We start from the raw sequence: 16,681 nt of genomic DNA, 5'->3' as shown, positions 1-16,681 counted from the left end.
ATTCCTATTATGCGCTTACTCTAAACTCTCGTATTGGACTAAAAAAATTACTATTTTTTTTACTCACTAACAACGATAGAGGAAATATTATCAATGACATTTTTTTTATAGAATTAATGACATTTTTGACCTCTCAATAATATTATCAATAACAAATTAGACCCTGAACAAAAAATAGATTATCAATTTCTCTAACTAAATTGAGATAAACACGAATTAGAGAGAATCATGGTTACTCTATCTTTCATTTTATAAAATCTTGTGGTGATTTCACTAAAAATCTAAAACTAAACTCTTGTCGTTATTATAATTAAATTTACTCAATTTATCAACGTGCTCATTGATATAATCACTATGCAGTATGAGGTTTTTGCTATGCCCTCACATTCACACAACATATCTTGGTATTTTTCAACAAACTACAATCATCAACAGTTCCGATTTAGTAAGATAAATAATCGATTTGATAGTCTTCACTAGTCGCTACAAGGTCATCAAGAATCTGCTTTAACTCACTTAAATATTTACCAAAATAAGGGAAGACTCTTTATTTTAATGATTTTCCAAAAATCCATACTAATTAATAATAATATACGGAACTAGACTATCCTCGTTATCATATTCATATACAAATAGTAATCATATTTCTAAAATAAAATAAGAAAATGCCAACTCAATACTACGTCATGTCCATATCCCGGCGATTAAAAAAAAAAAAAAAAGATAAACCCATCTATCTCACCAATCCAATCCAAAAACCATTACACGTCACACAAGACACTCTTTCATACTTTGACGCAACTATACCCGCCACGCCAGTCCCTCCTATACCCAACTTCCCTCTCTTACCAAAACGACCTGTCACTTTCCTTCCACGTCGTTTAACTCCAAACTTCAAACGAACTGATTTTTTTCACTTCCACCACCGCGAAAAAAAAACGATGCCGTTCTTCGTCGCCGTTCTCCACCGAAAGCTCGCCGCTGAGCGAGTCCTCCTCACGCACCGCCTTTCGAGGCGCTTCTCGAACTCTTCACCTGGCTCGGAGAAGAGGATCGAGAAGATTCTGGTGGCGAACAGAGGCGAAATCGCTTGCAGGATCATGAGGACCGCGACGCGCCTCGGGATCCGCACCGTCGCGGTTTACAGCGACGCCGATCGCCACTCTCTCCACGTCAAATCCGCCGACGAGGCTCTCCGAATCGGTCCCGCGCAGGCTCGCCTCAGCTACCTCTCCGCGCCGGCCATTCTCGCCGCCGCCAAGCGCACCGGCGCACAGGTCAGCGCCGTATTTCTCTCTCTCTCTCTCTCTCGTTGTTTGATAGGTTTATATGATTCGTAATTGACTCTTTCTCTCTCGCTGCTTTTGTTGGAATTAGGCTATTCATCCAGGTTATGGTTTTTTGTCGGAGAGTTCCGAGTTCGCTCGGCTCTGTGAAGAGGAAGGCCTGATTTTCATTGGACCTCCTGCATCTGCGATTAGAGATATGGGGGATAAGAGGTAAGGGCTTTTGGTTTAGTTTTTTTGCAGTATGAAGTTGTAGAGAGCGTTTCATTTTTTTCAACTACTACATTTTCTCATGCGAGTCATGGTCTGTGAATCTTGCATTAGACTAGTAAAGAGGATTCTACGGTGACAACAATATGATTTCGTCGTAAGGTACTAAACTAGGCGCATAAACGATAACAATGAAGAAAAGTACGTATGAATTTCGTTGGACCCAGAAAGTGGCTCTCATAAAAAACATTCCCTCTAGAGTAGCTCTGCATACGAATAAAACTCAGCGGACTGCGGTCTCCAAAGAGAAACTCTTCTCAAAATTTATGCAAGAATATATATATATAACGACCATTTAAAAAAGAAGATATACACAACGACCAAACTAGAGGTGGAGATTCAAAGGGTATATTGTCGAAGTTTTGATTACGGGCAATGTGGCCTTTAAAAAAAAAAGATTATAGGCCCTCGGTTAAGTGGGTTTTACTGCCAGATTCTTTTATACACACGAGAGATCTAAAATGTATATAGTAGATTGGAATTTCAGCTGAATTTAATGGCGTTTAATTTGTGTGTCAGTGCTTCAAAGAGAATAATGGGTGCTGCGGGGGTACCACTTGTGCCGGGATACCATGGTAGCGAACAAGATATTGATCTAATGAAATTAGAAGCAGACAAGATAGGGTATCCGGTCTTAATAAAACCTACCCATGGAGGTGGAGGAAAGGTGTGTGCCTCTCTTTTGCTTTCCTCCACGATATGATTAACAGTTTAAAGAAGCCATGATCCACAACACTTATTCTATAGTCCCCGTCAGATCCTTATAGGAAAATTCCTTAATTGGGCCTCTCCAGAGAGTTTCTTAAAAGCATACGTGTGGCATTAGAGAGACTCGTATGTTTTATGCAAATTGATGTAGCATAATTGAATCTACTTTATCTTCATAATGGGGCTATCTTTCCTACGAATTTCAAATTGTTGACATTTTTTTTAGGGTATGAGGATTGTGAATAATCCAGATGACTTTGTTGAATCCTTCTTGGGAGCGCAACGTGAGGCTGCTGCTTCATTTGGTGTGAACACAATATTGCTTGAGAAGTACATCACGCAGCCTAGGCACATAGAAGTCCAGGTTTAAAAATTTATCTTTTTATTAATTTTTTATTTTTATTTTGCGTGTGTGGTTGAAAACATTTTTTATTTTAATTTTTTTTTATGTTTTATTTATTAGTTAACTAAAGCCAGAGAGAAAAGTTGTAAATTACAGTATTGTGCATTAATCTTTCTGATTTCATCCTATTACAGTATATATATACATATATTTTTTGCATTTTTGCATAGATATTTGGAGATAAACATGGGAACATCCTGCATTTAAATGAGAGGGATTGCAGTGTGCAGAGAAGACACCAGAAGATAATTGAAGAAGCTCCAGCAGTAAGGATCACTTCCTGGATAATCGGTTGGGATTTCTCATGGTTTAATCTTCTAAAGTGAAAATAAATTAAATTTAATGGAAAACCTCTTGATATATTGCAGCCTAATATATCTGAAGACTTCCGGTCCCACTTGGGTCAAGCTGCTGTATCAGCTGCCAAGGTAAGGTCTTTCGCTTATATTCGTTGAGATCATTATTGTTTAGATGTCTTGATTACTTTCTATCTTCTTTATCTGTAAAAGGCAGTTGGTTATCACAGTGCCGGCACCGTGGAGTTCATAGTTGATACTATCTCAGGAAATTTTTATTTTATGGAGATGAACACACGTCTTCAGGTGCTTTAATCAATATGTTTGATCGAATATATTATGTCGAGAAAAAAAGGAATCATAATAGGCTGAAATTTGTTTGTACTTTGTAGGTTGAGCATCCTGTGACAGAGATGATAGTTGGTCAAGATCTTGTAGAATGGCAAATTCGTGTAGCAAATGGAGAACCGCTTCCAATTAGTCAATCTCAGGTGCCTCTGTCAGGTGACTTTCTTATCTTTCAAGGCACCATTGAAAAAATAAACGGGAACTCATCTTTTGTACTGTGGCTTCTGACACTTCTTAGCTCTTTGTTTGAATATACATGGGATTTGGATTTCGTTGTTTGTCCTTGGTCGTTTCGAATCTGTATTGTGCCCTATGTATAACTTTTCCAATTGTTAATGGAAGTTCTTAATGATCTTCTGATGCCATATGCTTTGTGGTAACAGGGCATGCTTTTGAGGCTCGAATATACGCTGAAAATGTATCAAAAGGATTTCTTCCTGCAACTGGGATTCTTCATCATTACCATCATGTTCCAGTCACATCAACAGGTCAGTCAACCACAAGTAACATTAAATTCCCTCTAAAGCTAGTGCATGGTATATTATTTTCCACGTTTCTCTATAAAGATCGTGGTGCATCTTTCTATTACCATTTTCACTACTTTGCAGTGCTGAGTTTATTCATTACTTCCTAACAGCTATATTTATCTTTGTTTCTTACGTTGAATTTTTTAACAAGCAGTACGAGTTGAGACTGGGGTTGAACAAGGTGACTCTGTAAGTATGCACTATGATCCGATGATTGCTAAGCTTGTTGTGTGGGGAGAAAATCGAGCTTCTGCTTTGGTGAAGCTGAAAGATTGCTTGTCAAACTTTAAGGTATACTACTTTGAAATATGCAAAGATCGAAAGTTTAACAACTAATGTTTGAGTAGGAATAAAGATTCATGACTTCCCTCCCTAAGCTATTTATTTTCACAGGTTGCAGGGTTACCAACCAACATTAATTTCATTCAAAAGGTTGTTAGTCATAAAGCATTTGAAGATGGAGAAGTTGAAACCCATTTTATTGAACGATTCAAAGATGACCTGTTTGTTGACCCCCACAATTTAGTATTAGCAAAGGAATCACACGAAGCTGCAAATTTTAGCGCAGCCCTTGCTGCTGCATGTCTCATTGAAAAGGAGCATTCTGAGCAGAGAGATAATCTTCATGGTAAGTTGAGATCTTAAGATTTGGGTTTGGATTATTTGATAACCTATGAGAAACTAGTACTTAAATAAATAGCCTGTCACTTTTCAGGAGGCCATGGATTAGTCTCTTTGTGGTACACGTCTCCTCCTTTCAGAGTCCATCATTGTGCAAGTAGTACAATGGAACTTGAGTTGGAAAATGACGGTGATGTCAATGGCTCAAAGACATTGTCACTTTCTATTACTCATAACCCAGATAGAAGTTATCTGATTGAGGTACATCTGGCTCTGCTCTTAATGGTGTATAATAAGGATCTTAATTTTCCTATGTGCTTTTTAATCACCACGTACAAGTCTTTAGAGCTATATTTGCAAGTCTTTAGAGCTTTTTAATAACAATTATATCTCTCCAAAAGTCCAAATTATTATATCTTTAATAGTTTGCAAATAGTATAACTAACAAGTATTAGGGTTGTATTGTCTCGAGTGAAATGTTAATTTTTACTACTTGTTTCGTCCTCAATTGATTCAGTTCCCTGTTGTTTCTCTTTCAGACTAATGAAAACGCCCATTCTGGTTTGGAAGTCAAAGCTACAAAATTGGCTGACCATGAATTCAGAGTTGAAGTTGATGGTGTAATCACGAATGTCAGATTAGCAGTTTACACAAAGGTGTGTTGATAATCAATGCATGTTCCTGTAAAAGCCCATTTAGATGAGAAATAAAATACATTGTTTTATATTGTTAAAGCGATTTACAATGCTTATTTGGTGCCAGGACCAAACAAAGCATACACATATATGGCATGGCTCACATCACCACCATTTCAAACAAAGACTCGGTCCCAACATATGTGATGAAGATGACTATCAACACAGGCCCAATTTTGAATCATCATCACATCCAAAAGGAACTGTTGTGGCACCTATGGCTGGTTTAGTGGTCAAAGTTCTTGTAGATGATGGGACAAAAGTGGAGGAAGGTCAACCCATATTAGTTTTAGAGGCCATGAAGATGGAGGTTTGCATTTTCTGAACCATTATACTTTGCCCTATATTCTTGTTTTTTTTTTTTTTTTTTTTTTTTTTTTTTTTTTTTTTTTTTTTTCCTGCTGTACACAACATGGTCTTACACTTTTGTTCTTTTTCCATGTAAAAAGCATGTTGTTAAGTCAACTTCAGCCGGGTATGTCCACGGGCTACAAGTAAAAGCTGGCCAGCAGGTTTCTGATGGTAGTGCTCTTTTCACCGTCAAGGTTAGTCATTTATTCTTTTTAAGTTTGTTTAACCGAGTTACATGTCTAAAAGAAACTTGGGAGTTTTGGTTATTTGCCAAGACTCTATAGTGACCTTAATTTAATCTAGCCTGAGAGTAGTTATAAGGGAGTGCTCTTTTATTCTTTTGAAACTTGTTTAACCGAGTTACATGTTTAACGAAACTTATGGAGTGTTGATAATTTACTAAGATTCAAGTGCTCTGAATGGAAACTAATGATAGCTTGGAATAGTGTTATAAAGTTACTCTCGAATGTTTTCGAAACTGCAATTAACGGCTTTGATATGATTTAGCAGGAGGAATAGAAAACTTCGCACGATTGGATGGTTTGGGAAAGGTGGACCGGAACCAATCCGGAAAACGTAACATCGTAATTTGTAGTCAAAAGGAAGAAAGAGTACATAAATAAGAATCGAGTCTTACTGCTTCTGTTTATCTTCTTGATGTTGTATTCGGTGATACGCATCACATATGTATTGAATGTAATCCCGGCGAGTAAGCAACAAAAACAGTTGAAATGAAAGGAAATTTTTAACCTGATTAACTGTTCAAAACTGGCTAAATAAAACCAAGATGATGTTGTTGAAGAAAGAAACTGTGGCGTAGCTTTTGGTGTCCGTATCTGTTATAAATTCAAGAGGTTGTATCTAACTGTTGTACATAATTAAACTAAGAGGGAAAAAACAAGAAAGAAATTGAACTCACTACCCGCTTTCATTTTACGCGTGAATATTTACAATCCATATTGTTTACACGATTAAAAATTACCCATTTTATTTATTATTTTATGTTAAACAATTAGTATTATATTTAGAGGTTGCATTTAGACAAGCATGCATGTATGTATTCCTTCAAGCATTGGTTTGATATTTGAAAGTAACTTTAGGTTCAAATGATAGAAACCTATTCGAAAAGTTAATTCTTGTAAAATTGATATAAGCCCTAAAATCTAAATACCACTAAATTAATTGTGAAAATCACCTTATTTTAAAATATTTTTCGAGAATACTTCGTTTTTCATTTTTATTATGTGAGCGCTTCGTTTTATAATGAGCACAGCTCATTTTCTTTTTATAATTTATCTTGATATTATAACTTTTTATTTATTTTATATTATATACAGTTTCATTAAAAAAAATTATTAGTTACTTACAGTTTTATTAAAAAATCGGTAAAATATTTTAAAAATAAAAACAAAGAGGTACTTATGAAACTTTATAAAATTCGAGGTACTCAAAGAATTACCATCTTCAAACGAGTTATTTATGGATGTTTCCCTTTAAACTTTCAGACAAGGTCCAAACTCATGTACGTGGACCAAGCCCATTCAACAACATGGCTTAGCACAAGACCTAACGCAACAAAGCAATAGGTGAAGAAGACTGGAGTAGTATAAAACCTTGAAGACCTAGCTGAATCCACTTAGACCCTCTCTCGCTCTTAGAAATAAAAAAATCGTCTCTGTTTCTTATTAGTGCTCTATTTCAATCTTCTGCATTACTGATTCTGTTGCCGAACAATTTGAACATTTTCGGATTCTTGATAGGATTTAGGGCTGTTTAGGTTTTGTCTTACATTGTTCTGTAAAATTTGCACGTTGATAGATTCCTACAAACCCTAGATGCTTAATCTAGTATTGATGTTGCTGGTATGTTCGAAAGTTACTTGTTTAATTTAGTGTGCTGGCTTATCTTAATTTGTTTTTGAAGGGCAGTGATGAAAATAATTGTCATGCACCACTCTGATTAACGTGCTGATAAACTCTCTTACCCATATATATCTGATGCCCTTTTCAGAGCTTTCTTGTGTCTTTTTTATTTTATGATTTTGTTAGGAAGTGTTTTTGTGTCAGATATGAACCAAGTGATTGGGTCTAATGGCCTAACCATGATGCGGACCGTATAGCTTTTGGCTACTGGGGATGAATATTTGGTTACTGATGGTTCTACTCTGTCTTAATCATGTTGTAATTATGTATGGTAATCTAGTGTGCCGTTTCTTCTTGATTTGTTTTTGAAGGCAGTGATGAAAATAATTGTCATGCACCACTCTGATTAACGTGCTGATAAACTCTCTTACCCATATATATCTGATGCCTATTTCCAAATCTAGCGTCTTTTCTTTATTTCGTTTTTTTGGATATGTTATGCTGTAAAATGTGAACCAAGTGATGGGGTCTATGGCTTTACCATGATGCGGACCGTATAGCGTTATTGCTTCTGGGGATAAAATTTTGGTTTCTGATGGTTCTCTACTCTGTCTATTTATGTTTTTTTTATATTTTTTTTTTGCAAAAATTTTAGCATTTTTAAGTAATGTTTGCTTGCATTCTTTCATTTGGCTCATTATTATTATAGTTATGAATTGAACCTCCGTTTTCAACTATCATTGATCATACATTGGATCACTAGTTTCTGGGCCAATCTTTGTCTAATTCTGTTTTTTGTTTATGTGATAAAAAAAACAAGCAGATTACTTATGGTGTCTACTTAAATTATGATGTTGAGCATAAGGAGTTTTGCTAACTATGATTTGACTTTGACTTACATTGAGCTCCAACTGCTAAGCTCGGATATGGGAGCAGATTTCACCCAAATATCAACATAATACCAAAAGTCAACAAACTCATAATCTGAAATGTTGGAGACGATGGACTGGAACAGAGGGACGTTTTCTTTCTCTAGTCTAGACCAGGCATGTTGTATTTTTTTTATTTAGAGAATATATTCTCGAAGGATTGAGAATAATGAGATATTACTGTTTAGTCTATGAGATGAAATTCTGATACGGCTACTTTGAGAAATTGGAATAATTTGTATATTTATTTGCAGAACTGGGACAAATAACAGATTAGTAAATAATTATACATCGTGTAACGTGAAATATGAATCTATTTTTTACATGTCGTTTGCGACAAGCAGCTCCCAAATAATGCTTCGAGCGTTGATTCAAATGATGGTTTTGCTGGTTTAAACTTTAAAGTCATTTTAGGAACTGAGCGATAGTACTCAATTTCGACTCGTTCGATCATCTTTACCGATCAATAGATTTAGTGGTGGGTTTCTTTGATATGAATAGAGTAGGAAGTGAATCTATAATTTCGCTACTTATGTTCCAGAGTGAATAAACACAATTTAGGAGGTCTCGACTTTGATGAAACTATGTACCAATGACCTTGTACGAGTGAAAAGATCTTATTATATCTTTGAATTTGAAATTATCCCTTCTAGAAAACCAATAGTTCAAGGGAAACTTGAGAAACCAAATCTAAAGTAATATGCAAGCTTTTCTAAAGTAATATATGCTATGGCTTCTTTTTTCGTATGGGAAAAACGATAATCCAAATGCAAAAATGACTAAAATCAGAAAATTATTTTCACCAAGAGACCTAAAACCAAAAGATCCTCCAGTCATAGATTGAGGAACTAGAGGATTCCTCTGTAAGAACTCACATAACCGAGGACCTTTCTGCCAGGACCCTCAAAATCAGAAGATTCTTCCGCTTAAACATACAACACTTCCGCCAAAATCCTCAAAACCGGAGGATACTTTTGGTAAAATCCACAAAATCGGAGGATTCCTCCAGTAATCCTCCGCTTGAACCCATAAAACCGGAGGACACCTCCACCAAAATCCCCAACACCAGAGGATCCCTCAGGTAGAACCCACAAAATCGGAGGATCCCTCCGCCAAAATTTTCAAAACCGGAGAATCCCTCCGATCAAGTGTCCAAGATTTTGCACACTCAAAATCCTATAAAGATCCCATCATTTTTCACCAAAGGGAGATCCAATTTTCAACAGAACAAAAGCTCACAAAAGTTCTCAAAGCACTTAAAAGATCGAAAAAGACCAAGAAAAAAAAAACAATGACGAAGAGAAGATGAAGAATCCGCCGAGAAGGTGAAAAATCCAACGAGAAGGCGAAGAATTCGATGAGAAGAACATAATCACCAATCCGAAAGACTCTCAAGAGGAAACAAGCCTTCATCAGTCTATCGAGATCCGAGGAAACGTGACCCCGACAACACGAGATCGAGACACGTTGCAAGCTCGCATCCCAACAAGTGTCCTGTTAATGTTATCCGAGAAATCGCTTTAACAATATACAAGCTCTATGTTGAATGTATTAGGAAAACCAAATTTCAAATCTATAGTAATATACAAGCTCTACATTGAATATATTAGGAAAATCAAATTTTTTTAGTATGTAAAATTCTAAAATATTTTTAATTTTTTGCGAAAAAGTTGGTGTTGATCAGTTTTCGAAACATTTAACTCTATTTTTAGATTTTGTTAAAAAAAGTTGAAATGATATTAAAAGTTTGAAATCATTGTAGATTTTTTTATAAAGTTTGAAATTATAATTACTATTTTGAAGATATAATTTCGAAATTGCAAATTTAATTTATTTATTAATAAAAGTTTAAATTGCAAGAAAAACTAAAAAGTATTTTGAACTTTTTACATACTTAAAAATTTGATTTTTCTAATATATCTAACATATAGTTTGGTTTTAAATGTGAAGTTAATATCATATAGAATCGTAAAGCCTTCGATAGATAGACGGAAAGAAGATCGATGAATTTAGCTAATTCACCAATACAATGTGTTGTTTGATAAGGAAGATGGAAAACAAGATGAAATTCTTATGAGATATTGATTTTTCACGGCTCTGCCAAAATCTATCAACTCCAGTTTATATAAATTGAAAAGGGTAATTTTTTTTCTTCCGTAAATTACAGTTATTTATATAAATATTGTACAAAAACGAGAATGATAAACTACTAATATTATTGCAATAAAAATAAATTATTCCTCTTTATTATTGATCAATTGCGTCAAGAAAATTCAAAGGGATGAAATATGATAAAGAAATGAAAAGTACCGTGCTGTGACCACCTCAGTCTCCTTCCCTCTCCGATTAGCAAAGCTTGCCTCCGGCACGAAACAATTCTGACGATCTAATTAAAACCAAATTGGAAGCCATTCAGGTTTTCCTCTTCCCCCTTTTTTTTATTTTTTATTCGTGTATTAGTAACTGTAATTCCGGTTACGCTTAAGTTATTTCAGCCAAGTTTATGATTCGTACGAAGTTCAGTGAAGTCCGGTAGGGTTTGTCTAGTTCTCATCAACTCTAACTTTGTCTAACGAAATTGTGCAGTAGAAACTAAGTCCTCTGTTTCAGTAGAAATGAAGAGGCCGTGGAGTGAGGAAGATCATGATATGGTTCTTCGTCAGATGAATCGTCAAATAGTGAATCTAATGAGGAATCTACCGCCAAGGCAAAGGGAAAAGCTCAACCCAAAGCGTCAGATTCCAAAGGTATTGATATCATTACACCAATATCTGCAGCGAAAAAAGATCATAAAGAAACTTGTAATCTCGGCTTTTTCTAGGGCAAATAGTCTTGGAATTCAAACATATATTTAGTGTTTTTATTGTTAAATTATAACGACTTTAGTCTTTGGTTTTATAAACTTGACAAGCTATTTAAGTTAAGTCGTAGATTTCATTAATTCTTTTTATTTATGAAAATGACGAAAATGCTAGAAAAATCAATGGCCTTTTTTGTTTTTTTTTTTTTTTTGAGGGAAGAAAAATCAATGATCTGAAAGCTCACCTGTGGACTCGTTTTATAAACAAATAATTTTTTTTTTCCTTTCTTTCTTATGTATCTAGCTTATTGTCTGTCTTTCCTGGGAACTAAGTTATCACAAATCTATAGATATAGAGGTCAATATGAACGCTCATGGATAGGTCACTTACAATGAACTTACATTGTTGGATAATATTCCTCCCTCGATAAAGTCTGTTGTTTAGGATAGCAGATTCTATATCTAAAAACTCTCTTGCCTAGTAATTTAAGGACTGTTTGGGTCTAAAAAATATATATATATTAAAAAAAAGAGAAGAGCAAATGCATGGATGGCAACATGTGCAGCTAAAACAGTTAAGCGGAAAAGTGGGGCGGTGGATTTCGAGGCGCTGATGCAGCGGGGCTATAGAGGAGGACCGTCGGTGCTGAAAGTTCCAACCCCGAAAGAGGCCGAGGGGGAGCGAGACTGGACTTGGTCGACGGGGAAGGAGAAGCGAAGCGGAGAGGGAGAGAGAGAGAGAGAGGAGTCGTACGAGGAGAGGCAGAGGACGAGGGCTGCGCTGGCCGACGGAGAGGAGCTCGCCGGAAAGCAGACTCGCAGGGAATGGCGCGACAAGGAGAAGCGGAAGAGAGAGCTCGGCCAGGCCAGCCGCGGTAAAAACTACGTCGAGGAAGAGAAGAGGCTCTTGAGGGACAGCGGCGTTTATTCCGGTTTCGATACTTGAGAGAAAACTTTCTCGTTTCTATCGCGTGCCTCCGTTTGAAAGACCACTTGTCGAATTTGCATGACCAGATTGATCCATGGAAGCAGTAAATTCTTGTTGAAAAATGCAAGGAGCACAAAATTCTTTACTTTATCGACTTTAAATGCCCGGTTGAAAGCGTCATTGTCGAATTTGATATCCTTTCTGTGCTTGATGCACATGAGTGAAATATCCTTTCTGTGCTTGATGCACATGAGTGAATCTGCACGGTCCTGACCAGATTGATCTATTGAAGCTATATATTTTTGTTAAAAATGCAAGCAGCTCAAAATTCTTGATTAAAACGTAACGCTCTTAAAATGCCGGTTTTTCTAGTGATCATTGATAGAAAATAATGAAATCGTCTGCCGAAAATTAAAAAATTCAGGGGAAAATTTGAAATCAACGTTTTTAATTTTAGATCCATTGTTGAGATACTCGGCCATTTGGAGGCTGAAGTTTGAAGGTGGAGAAAAATTATGAAATTTTAAATGATTTGTGTGACATAGGGTAAAATTATCACATTGCTTCTTCTAAGTTTATGCATAAAGAAAATAACACAAAGCAAATAATTTCTTGAGTGCAACTACCAAAATTGTAACAAACAAAAAAAAAATCATGCAAAGGGCATTGCTCTGGTTATGGCTCCAAAATTTTGATGCAGGCTGTGTTCCTCATATCTTGCTCCCAGACAGACTTTCGGGGCTTCTCAACTACTGGGACTCAAGTTTTTGCCCCTTTGTCGAAGTAGTGTGATTAATGCATCGTTGAGGCTGTTGGTTCTTCGAGAGGGATTGATATATTGCTCGGATAGTTTCTGGCGTCGTTCTGCAGCAACCTCCCACAAGGGAAGCACCTGCTTCGATCCATTTGTTCACGTACGACACAAAATCATCATCTGAAACCCCTGTATTTTGCTGCAACACAACCATGGAGTTTAAGACGACTTCGATGATGATATGATATCAATCATAGTACGTGGACGGAATATGTAAAGATCTCGGTGTAGCAGGTAAGATTCAGGAGCACATACATTAAGCATTCAGAGAAAATGAACTTACCACCCATGCCTTTATCTCTGGATCATAACTTTCACCGCTGTTTGGATATATCAGTATAGGTTTTGTAGTCACCTGGAGAAAATTATAGACAAAACTGTGATAGTCAATATAGAAGGTGATATGCAAGAGATGTAAGCGTGATTTCAGAATATCAGTTATTGTGAATATAACTTTCATGAAAAGAGACTCAAAACTTCAATGATTAATAAAGTGGAAAAAGGTTTACGAAAGAATTCTGACCTGCAAAAATACGGATCAGAAACAATGTAACCATGTAAAGTTGAATCTTTTAAAAGTTATTCTTGTCCTCAGTATCTTCACTTTGAGGTTTATCTATCTATGTCAACTATTTGATAGTGATCATACAGCACAAGCAAGACCATCGCAATTTGACCAGAAGATCTAATTTTGCAGTTAACATAATAACGGAAGAGACGATTTTTCACATCACAACCAAAGATTCGTAGGGATCGATTCTTTCTTATCACTGTAAATTTTCTGTTAAAAAGACAAATGGCTTACAGCAGTACACGATACTGAGGAATGATTAGCACTAGTAAATTCATCCAAGTACACAGAGACATTCAAAAAGATTCATAATTGGTTCAAGTAATGTATCGTTGGTAAGCTATCCATAACTTAAGCTTGGCATAATACAAGAAATTCAGAAAGGAAAACTATGGCAGAAAGACTATGTACCGCGGAAATGGATGATATGAGCCCATGAATAAATCTCGGAGGAGTACAGTTAATGCCAACAGCGACAACTTGCTTGCATGATTCAGCAACCAAGGCACATTCTTGAACAGAATCACCACTAACCACATTAATGCCATCTTTGGAGTTGAAAGAGAACCACGCGGGAGTATTGATATGCTCTTCCTCCAAAATCTCAGCAAAAGCCTATATGAGATAAAGATGATAAGACCAAACACAGAATTTTTTTGAACCCTGACAAACTTTTTTATTTCAATTTTTAATGGAGACAATTTCATGATTCGAACCCGCAACCTCTTACCACTACATCGAAACAGCCAAACAAAACAAAAAAGACAATAAAACTTGAGCAAGAAAGCATTTTTGCAAGAATTGACCTTTTTTTGTTCACACTCAACTAGTGATTTCCTGTGTTTATTCATAAATAACAATTTATACCGGCGATACGAAAACACATTACCCTTTCAAAGACCAAAAAGTTGCTTCCGTTATTCAAAGACATATGAAATATTGTACTGTGGTTTAATGATATCCATAAGTACCTGAGCTTCTATCTTGTTTGGAACTGTTTCAAACGCAATGATATCCGGGCCCGCTTCTACCAAGACCTTCACCCTTCTCCGATGAAAGTGTTTCAGACGCTCTACTGTCATTGCATCATCATAAATTCCGCTGGAAAATGCACGTACAACAACGAAATGACCAAACTTTTACCATTCATTACTATTTTAAGAAATCGCTCAACATGGAAGAAAATGAAAACATCACATATTTCACAGAATAACAATTATATATATATGGCTATGTAAACTCACCTGTACTCAGACCCATCGGCCAAGTAAGCCCCGTAGCTCCCCACAGACGCCGCAACTAAGATCCTCCGAGACTTGAGAATCTTATTATCCACAATGTCACTCGATGATGAACTCTTCAAGCATTTCTCGAGATATACACCTCGAGCCTCGCGGGCAACTTCGACACTCTTCCTTAGCAACGCCTCACTCTCTGGTCTCGAAAATCCTTTGGCCTCGAAACCCTGAATCGTGGCCTAAAAACCATACTAACTTGTTTAAGTCCGTTCCAAGAGCCAAGAGGAAATAAGTACACAATTTGATATAGCTTACTTGATAAGATGCTGTGATTATAATATCTGCACCAGCTTCAAGATAATCAAGGTGAACCTGCTCATAAGGGAACCAATAAACATCAATTCGAATAAACATGATCTAATTGGGCTCAAAATTAAACTATACGTATAGGTAAGCTCAAGTGTCAGAAAGGTGGTCCAGACTTTGCTTATCAATACTCCAATACTACCAACAAACAGGCAGTGCTACTTCAAAACAAGGCTCTGAATTTTCCACACTTTGTGGTCCATGAATACATTAATACATACATATATACATGTTTTATCCCATTAGGTTCACGACAAACAAATCACATGCACAGTCTACCCAAATATTTAACAAGTAAACGCTCGGAGTAAATTCACCGCCGCTGCCAATATCATCACTACCAGAGATGCCCCATCAGCAATTCAGTGAAAGAAATCACACAGTAAATCAACTTTGGAACTCAAAACACGACATCAATCAAAAAAAGAAATATGATTTTTTAATAAAATTAAATGCTCTGAACGCTATGAAGATGAAATGAATCGATAAGAAGACATAATTTTATGAAGAGAGAGAGAGAGAGAGAGAGAGAGAGAGAGAGAGTACGGAGCGAATGAGGTGTGGAGAAGTGAGGAGGCACTTGGCGCTCCAGAGAGGATCGTTGAGGTCAGCACCGTGGCGTTCGAGCTCCGTGGCGAGTCCGCCGTCAATTACGGCGGCGCCACCGGATTCCCTGAGGAAGTCGGTCATTAACGATGAAGCGACGGCCATGGCAGAGAGAGTCTTGACACAAGCGTTGCGTGTTTGAGTTTTGAATTTTGATATGACGCGGACAAGAGTAAAGAGGAACGTGTTTGTTTTTCTACTTTCGTGTTGCCTAACTAAGCTGCCCACCCAAAGAAAACAAAATTTTGAAAATGGGAAATAATTTTTTTACCACGTTTCTCAACTATAATATATATAAGAACTTTAAATTGAAATTTGAAAGTGATATTCACATGGATGTAGACATTTCAACGCCATTTTACTAAAATCAACCATAAAAAAAAATTTTATGAATGAATTGTGAAAAAAATTTGAGAAATTACCCCATTTGTCATCAATTTTATAACATTTTCTCACTTTCCACCAAAAGATTAATTTGGTCTATAATGCCACCGAGATGTCAACATTATTGACATCTATGTCAACAATGTTGACATCTCATAGTGAAATGCAAAAATAGATGTCAACATTGTTGACATAGATGGTGGCATTTTGGAAAAAATTAGTCTTTTGGTGGAAAGTGATAAAATATTATGAAATTGGTGGAAAATGGGTCAATTTCTCAAAAAACTGGTATACTTATAATGAAGAGAAATTACCTAATTTGCCACCAATTTCATAACATTTTCTCACTTTCCACCAAAAGACTAATTTGGCCAAAAATGCCACCATCTATGTCAACAATATTGACATCTAATAGTGAATGACAAAAATAGATGTCAACATTGTTGACATAGATGATGGCATTTTTGGTCAAATTAGTCTTTTGGTGGAAAGTGAGAAAATATTATGAAATTGGTGATAAATGAGACAATTTCTCTATAATGAAATATGTCACCAAATTATTAGATTCGGTGATAAATCGATCATAAATTCTCCAATTTTCATTATAAATTAGAATTTTGTGACAAATCGATAATAAAATTGTTATATTTCGAACTGATCAATCATAAACCTTTTAGA

At 36.1% G+C, this 16,681-nt stretch overlaps 3 protein-coding genes and 2 non-coding genes across 6 annotated transcripts; 4 read left to right on the top strand and 1 right to left on the bottom strand.

Annotated features, from left to right (window-relative positions):
• Positions 1–856: 856 nt before the first annotated feature.
• On the top strand, positions 857–6,314 carry MCCA (methylcrotonyl-CoA carboxylase alpha chain). 2 transcript variants are annotated; one of them, XM_089623927.1, is made up of 16 exons: positions 857–1,277; positions 1,378–1,499; positions 2,076–2,223; positions 2,491–2,628; positions 2,838–2,933; positions 3,036–3,095; positions 3,177–3,269; positions 3,356–3,467; positions 3,695–3,799; positions 3,993–4,129; positions 4,232–4,466; positions 4,554–4,720; positions 4,999–5,115; positions 5,222–5,464; positions 5,604–5,699; positions 6,016–6,314. In XM_089623927.1, exons 1-16 carry the CDS (start codon positions 942–944, stop codon positions 6,022–6,024), a joined length of 2,214 nt encoding a protein of 737 aa, XP_089480053.1. In that variant the 5' UTR covers positions 857–941; the 3' UTR covers positions 6,025–6,314. The 2 variants fall into 2 exon arrangements, with proteins under 2 accessions (XP_089480053.1, XP_089480052.1); XM_089623926.1 differs by having other exon boundaries at positions 6,013–6,314.
• A 1,113-nt stretch (positions 6,315–7,427) lies between these two features.
• LOC149388557 (small nucleolar RNA Z221/R21b) lies at positions 7,428–7,508 on the top strand. The gene has a single exon (XR_016301124.1). It is a non-coding gene; the product is annotated as a small nucleolar RNA Z221/R21b (small nucleolar RNA).
• Positions 7,509–7,736: 228 nt separating this feature from the next.
• Positions 7,737–7,817, top strand: LOC149388556 (small nucleolar RNA Z221/R21b). The gene has a single exon (XR_016301125.1). It is a non-coding gene; the product is annotated as a small nucleolar RNA Z221/R21b (small nucleolar RNA).
• Positions 7,818–10,543: 2,726 nt separating this feature from the next.
• Positions 10,544–12,221, top strand: LOC149388555 (uncharacterized). The gene is given in 4 exon segments (XM_089622924.1): positions 10,544–10,661; positions 10,886–10,942; positions 10,945–11,029; positions 11,685–12,221. Coding segments are annotated over 3 exon segments (474 nt in total). The 5' UTR covers positions 10,544–10,661; positions 10,886–10,911; the 3' UTR covers positions 12,043–12,221.
• Positions 12,222–12,519: 298 nt separating this feature from the next.
• On the bottom strand, positions 12,520–15,813 carry LOC149388554 (homocysteine S-methyltransferase 2-like). Its single transcript, XM_089622923.1, has 7 exons — positions 15,560–15,813; positions 14,963–15,019; positions 14,654–14,886; positions 14,381–14,510; positions 13,821–14,024; positions 13,122–13,193; positions 12,520–12,977 (listed from the first exon to the last, which is right to left on the bottom strand). The coding sequence occupies exons 1-7, from the start codon at positions 15,722–15,724 to the stop codon at positions 12,774–12,776; spliced, it is 1,065 nt and encodes a 354-aa protein (XP_089479049.1). The 5' UTR covers positions 15,725–15,813; the 3' UTR covers positions 12,520–12,773.
• Positions 15,814–16,681: the final 868 nt, after the last annotated feature.

Source organism: Urtica dioica, chromosome 8 (genome assembly GCF_054948205.1).
Source record: "Urtica dioica subsp. dioica isolate 48M chromosome 8, U.dioica_male_clone48M_v1_H2, whole genome shotgun sequence".
Lineage (NCBI taxonomy): Eukaryota > Viridiplantae > Streptophyta > Magnoliopsida > Rosales > Urticaceae > Urtica > Urtica dioica.
The sequence above is the reverse complement of the archived record's forward strand: the minus strand, read 5'-3'. Positions and strand labels throughout refer to the sequence as shown.

Excerpts from the sequence above, each read along its gene's own strand:
- MCCA (XM_089623926.1), top strand. The coding sequence starts at position 942 with ATGCCGTTCTTCGTCGCCGTTCTCCACCGAAAGCTCGCCGCTGAGCGA. Across the intron at positions 2,629-2,837 it reads CTAGGCACATAGAAGTCCAG|ATATTTGGAGATAAACATGG; the intron begins GTTTAAAAATTT and ends ATTTTTGCATAG. Across the intron at positions 4,721-4,998 it reads ATAGAAGTTATCTGATTGAG|ACTAATGAAAACGCCCATTC; the intron begins GTACATCTGGCT and ends TTTCTCTTTCAG.
- LOC149388554 (XM_089622923.1), bottom strand. The coding sequence starts at position 15,724 with ATGGCCGTCGCTTCATCGTTAATGACCGACTTCCTCAGGGAATCCGGT. Across the intron at positions 14,887-14,962 it reads TAATCACAGCATCTTATCAA|GCCACGATTCAGGGTTTCGA; the intron begins GTAAGCTATATC and ends TATGGTTTTTAG. Across the intron at positions 14,025-14,380 it reads CAAACAAGATAGAAGCTCAG|GCTTTTGCTGAGATTTTGGA; the intron begins GTACTTATGGAT and ends TATCTCATATAG.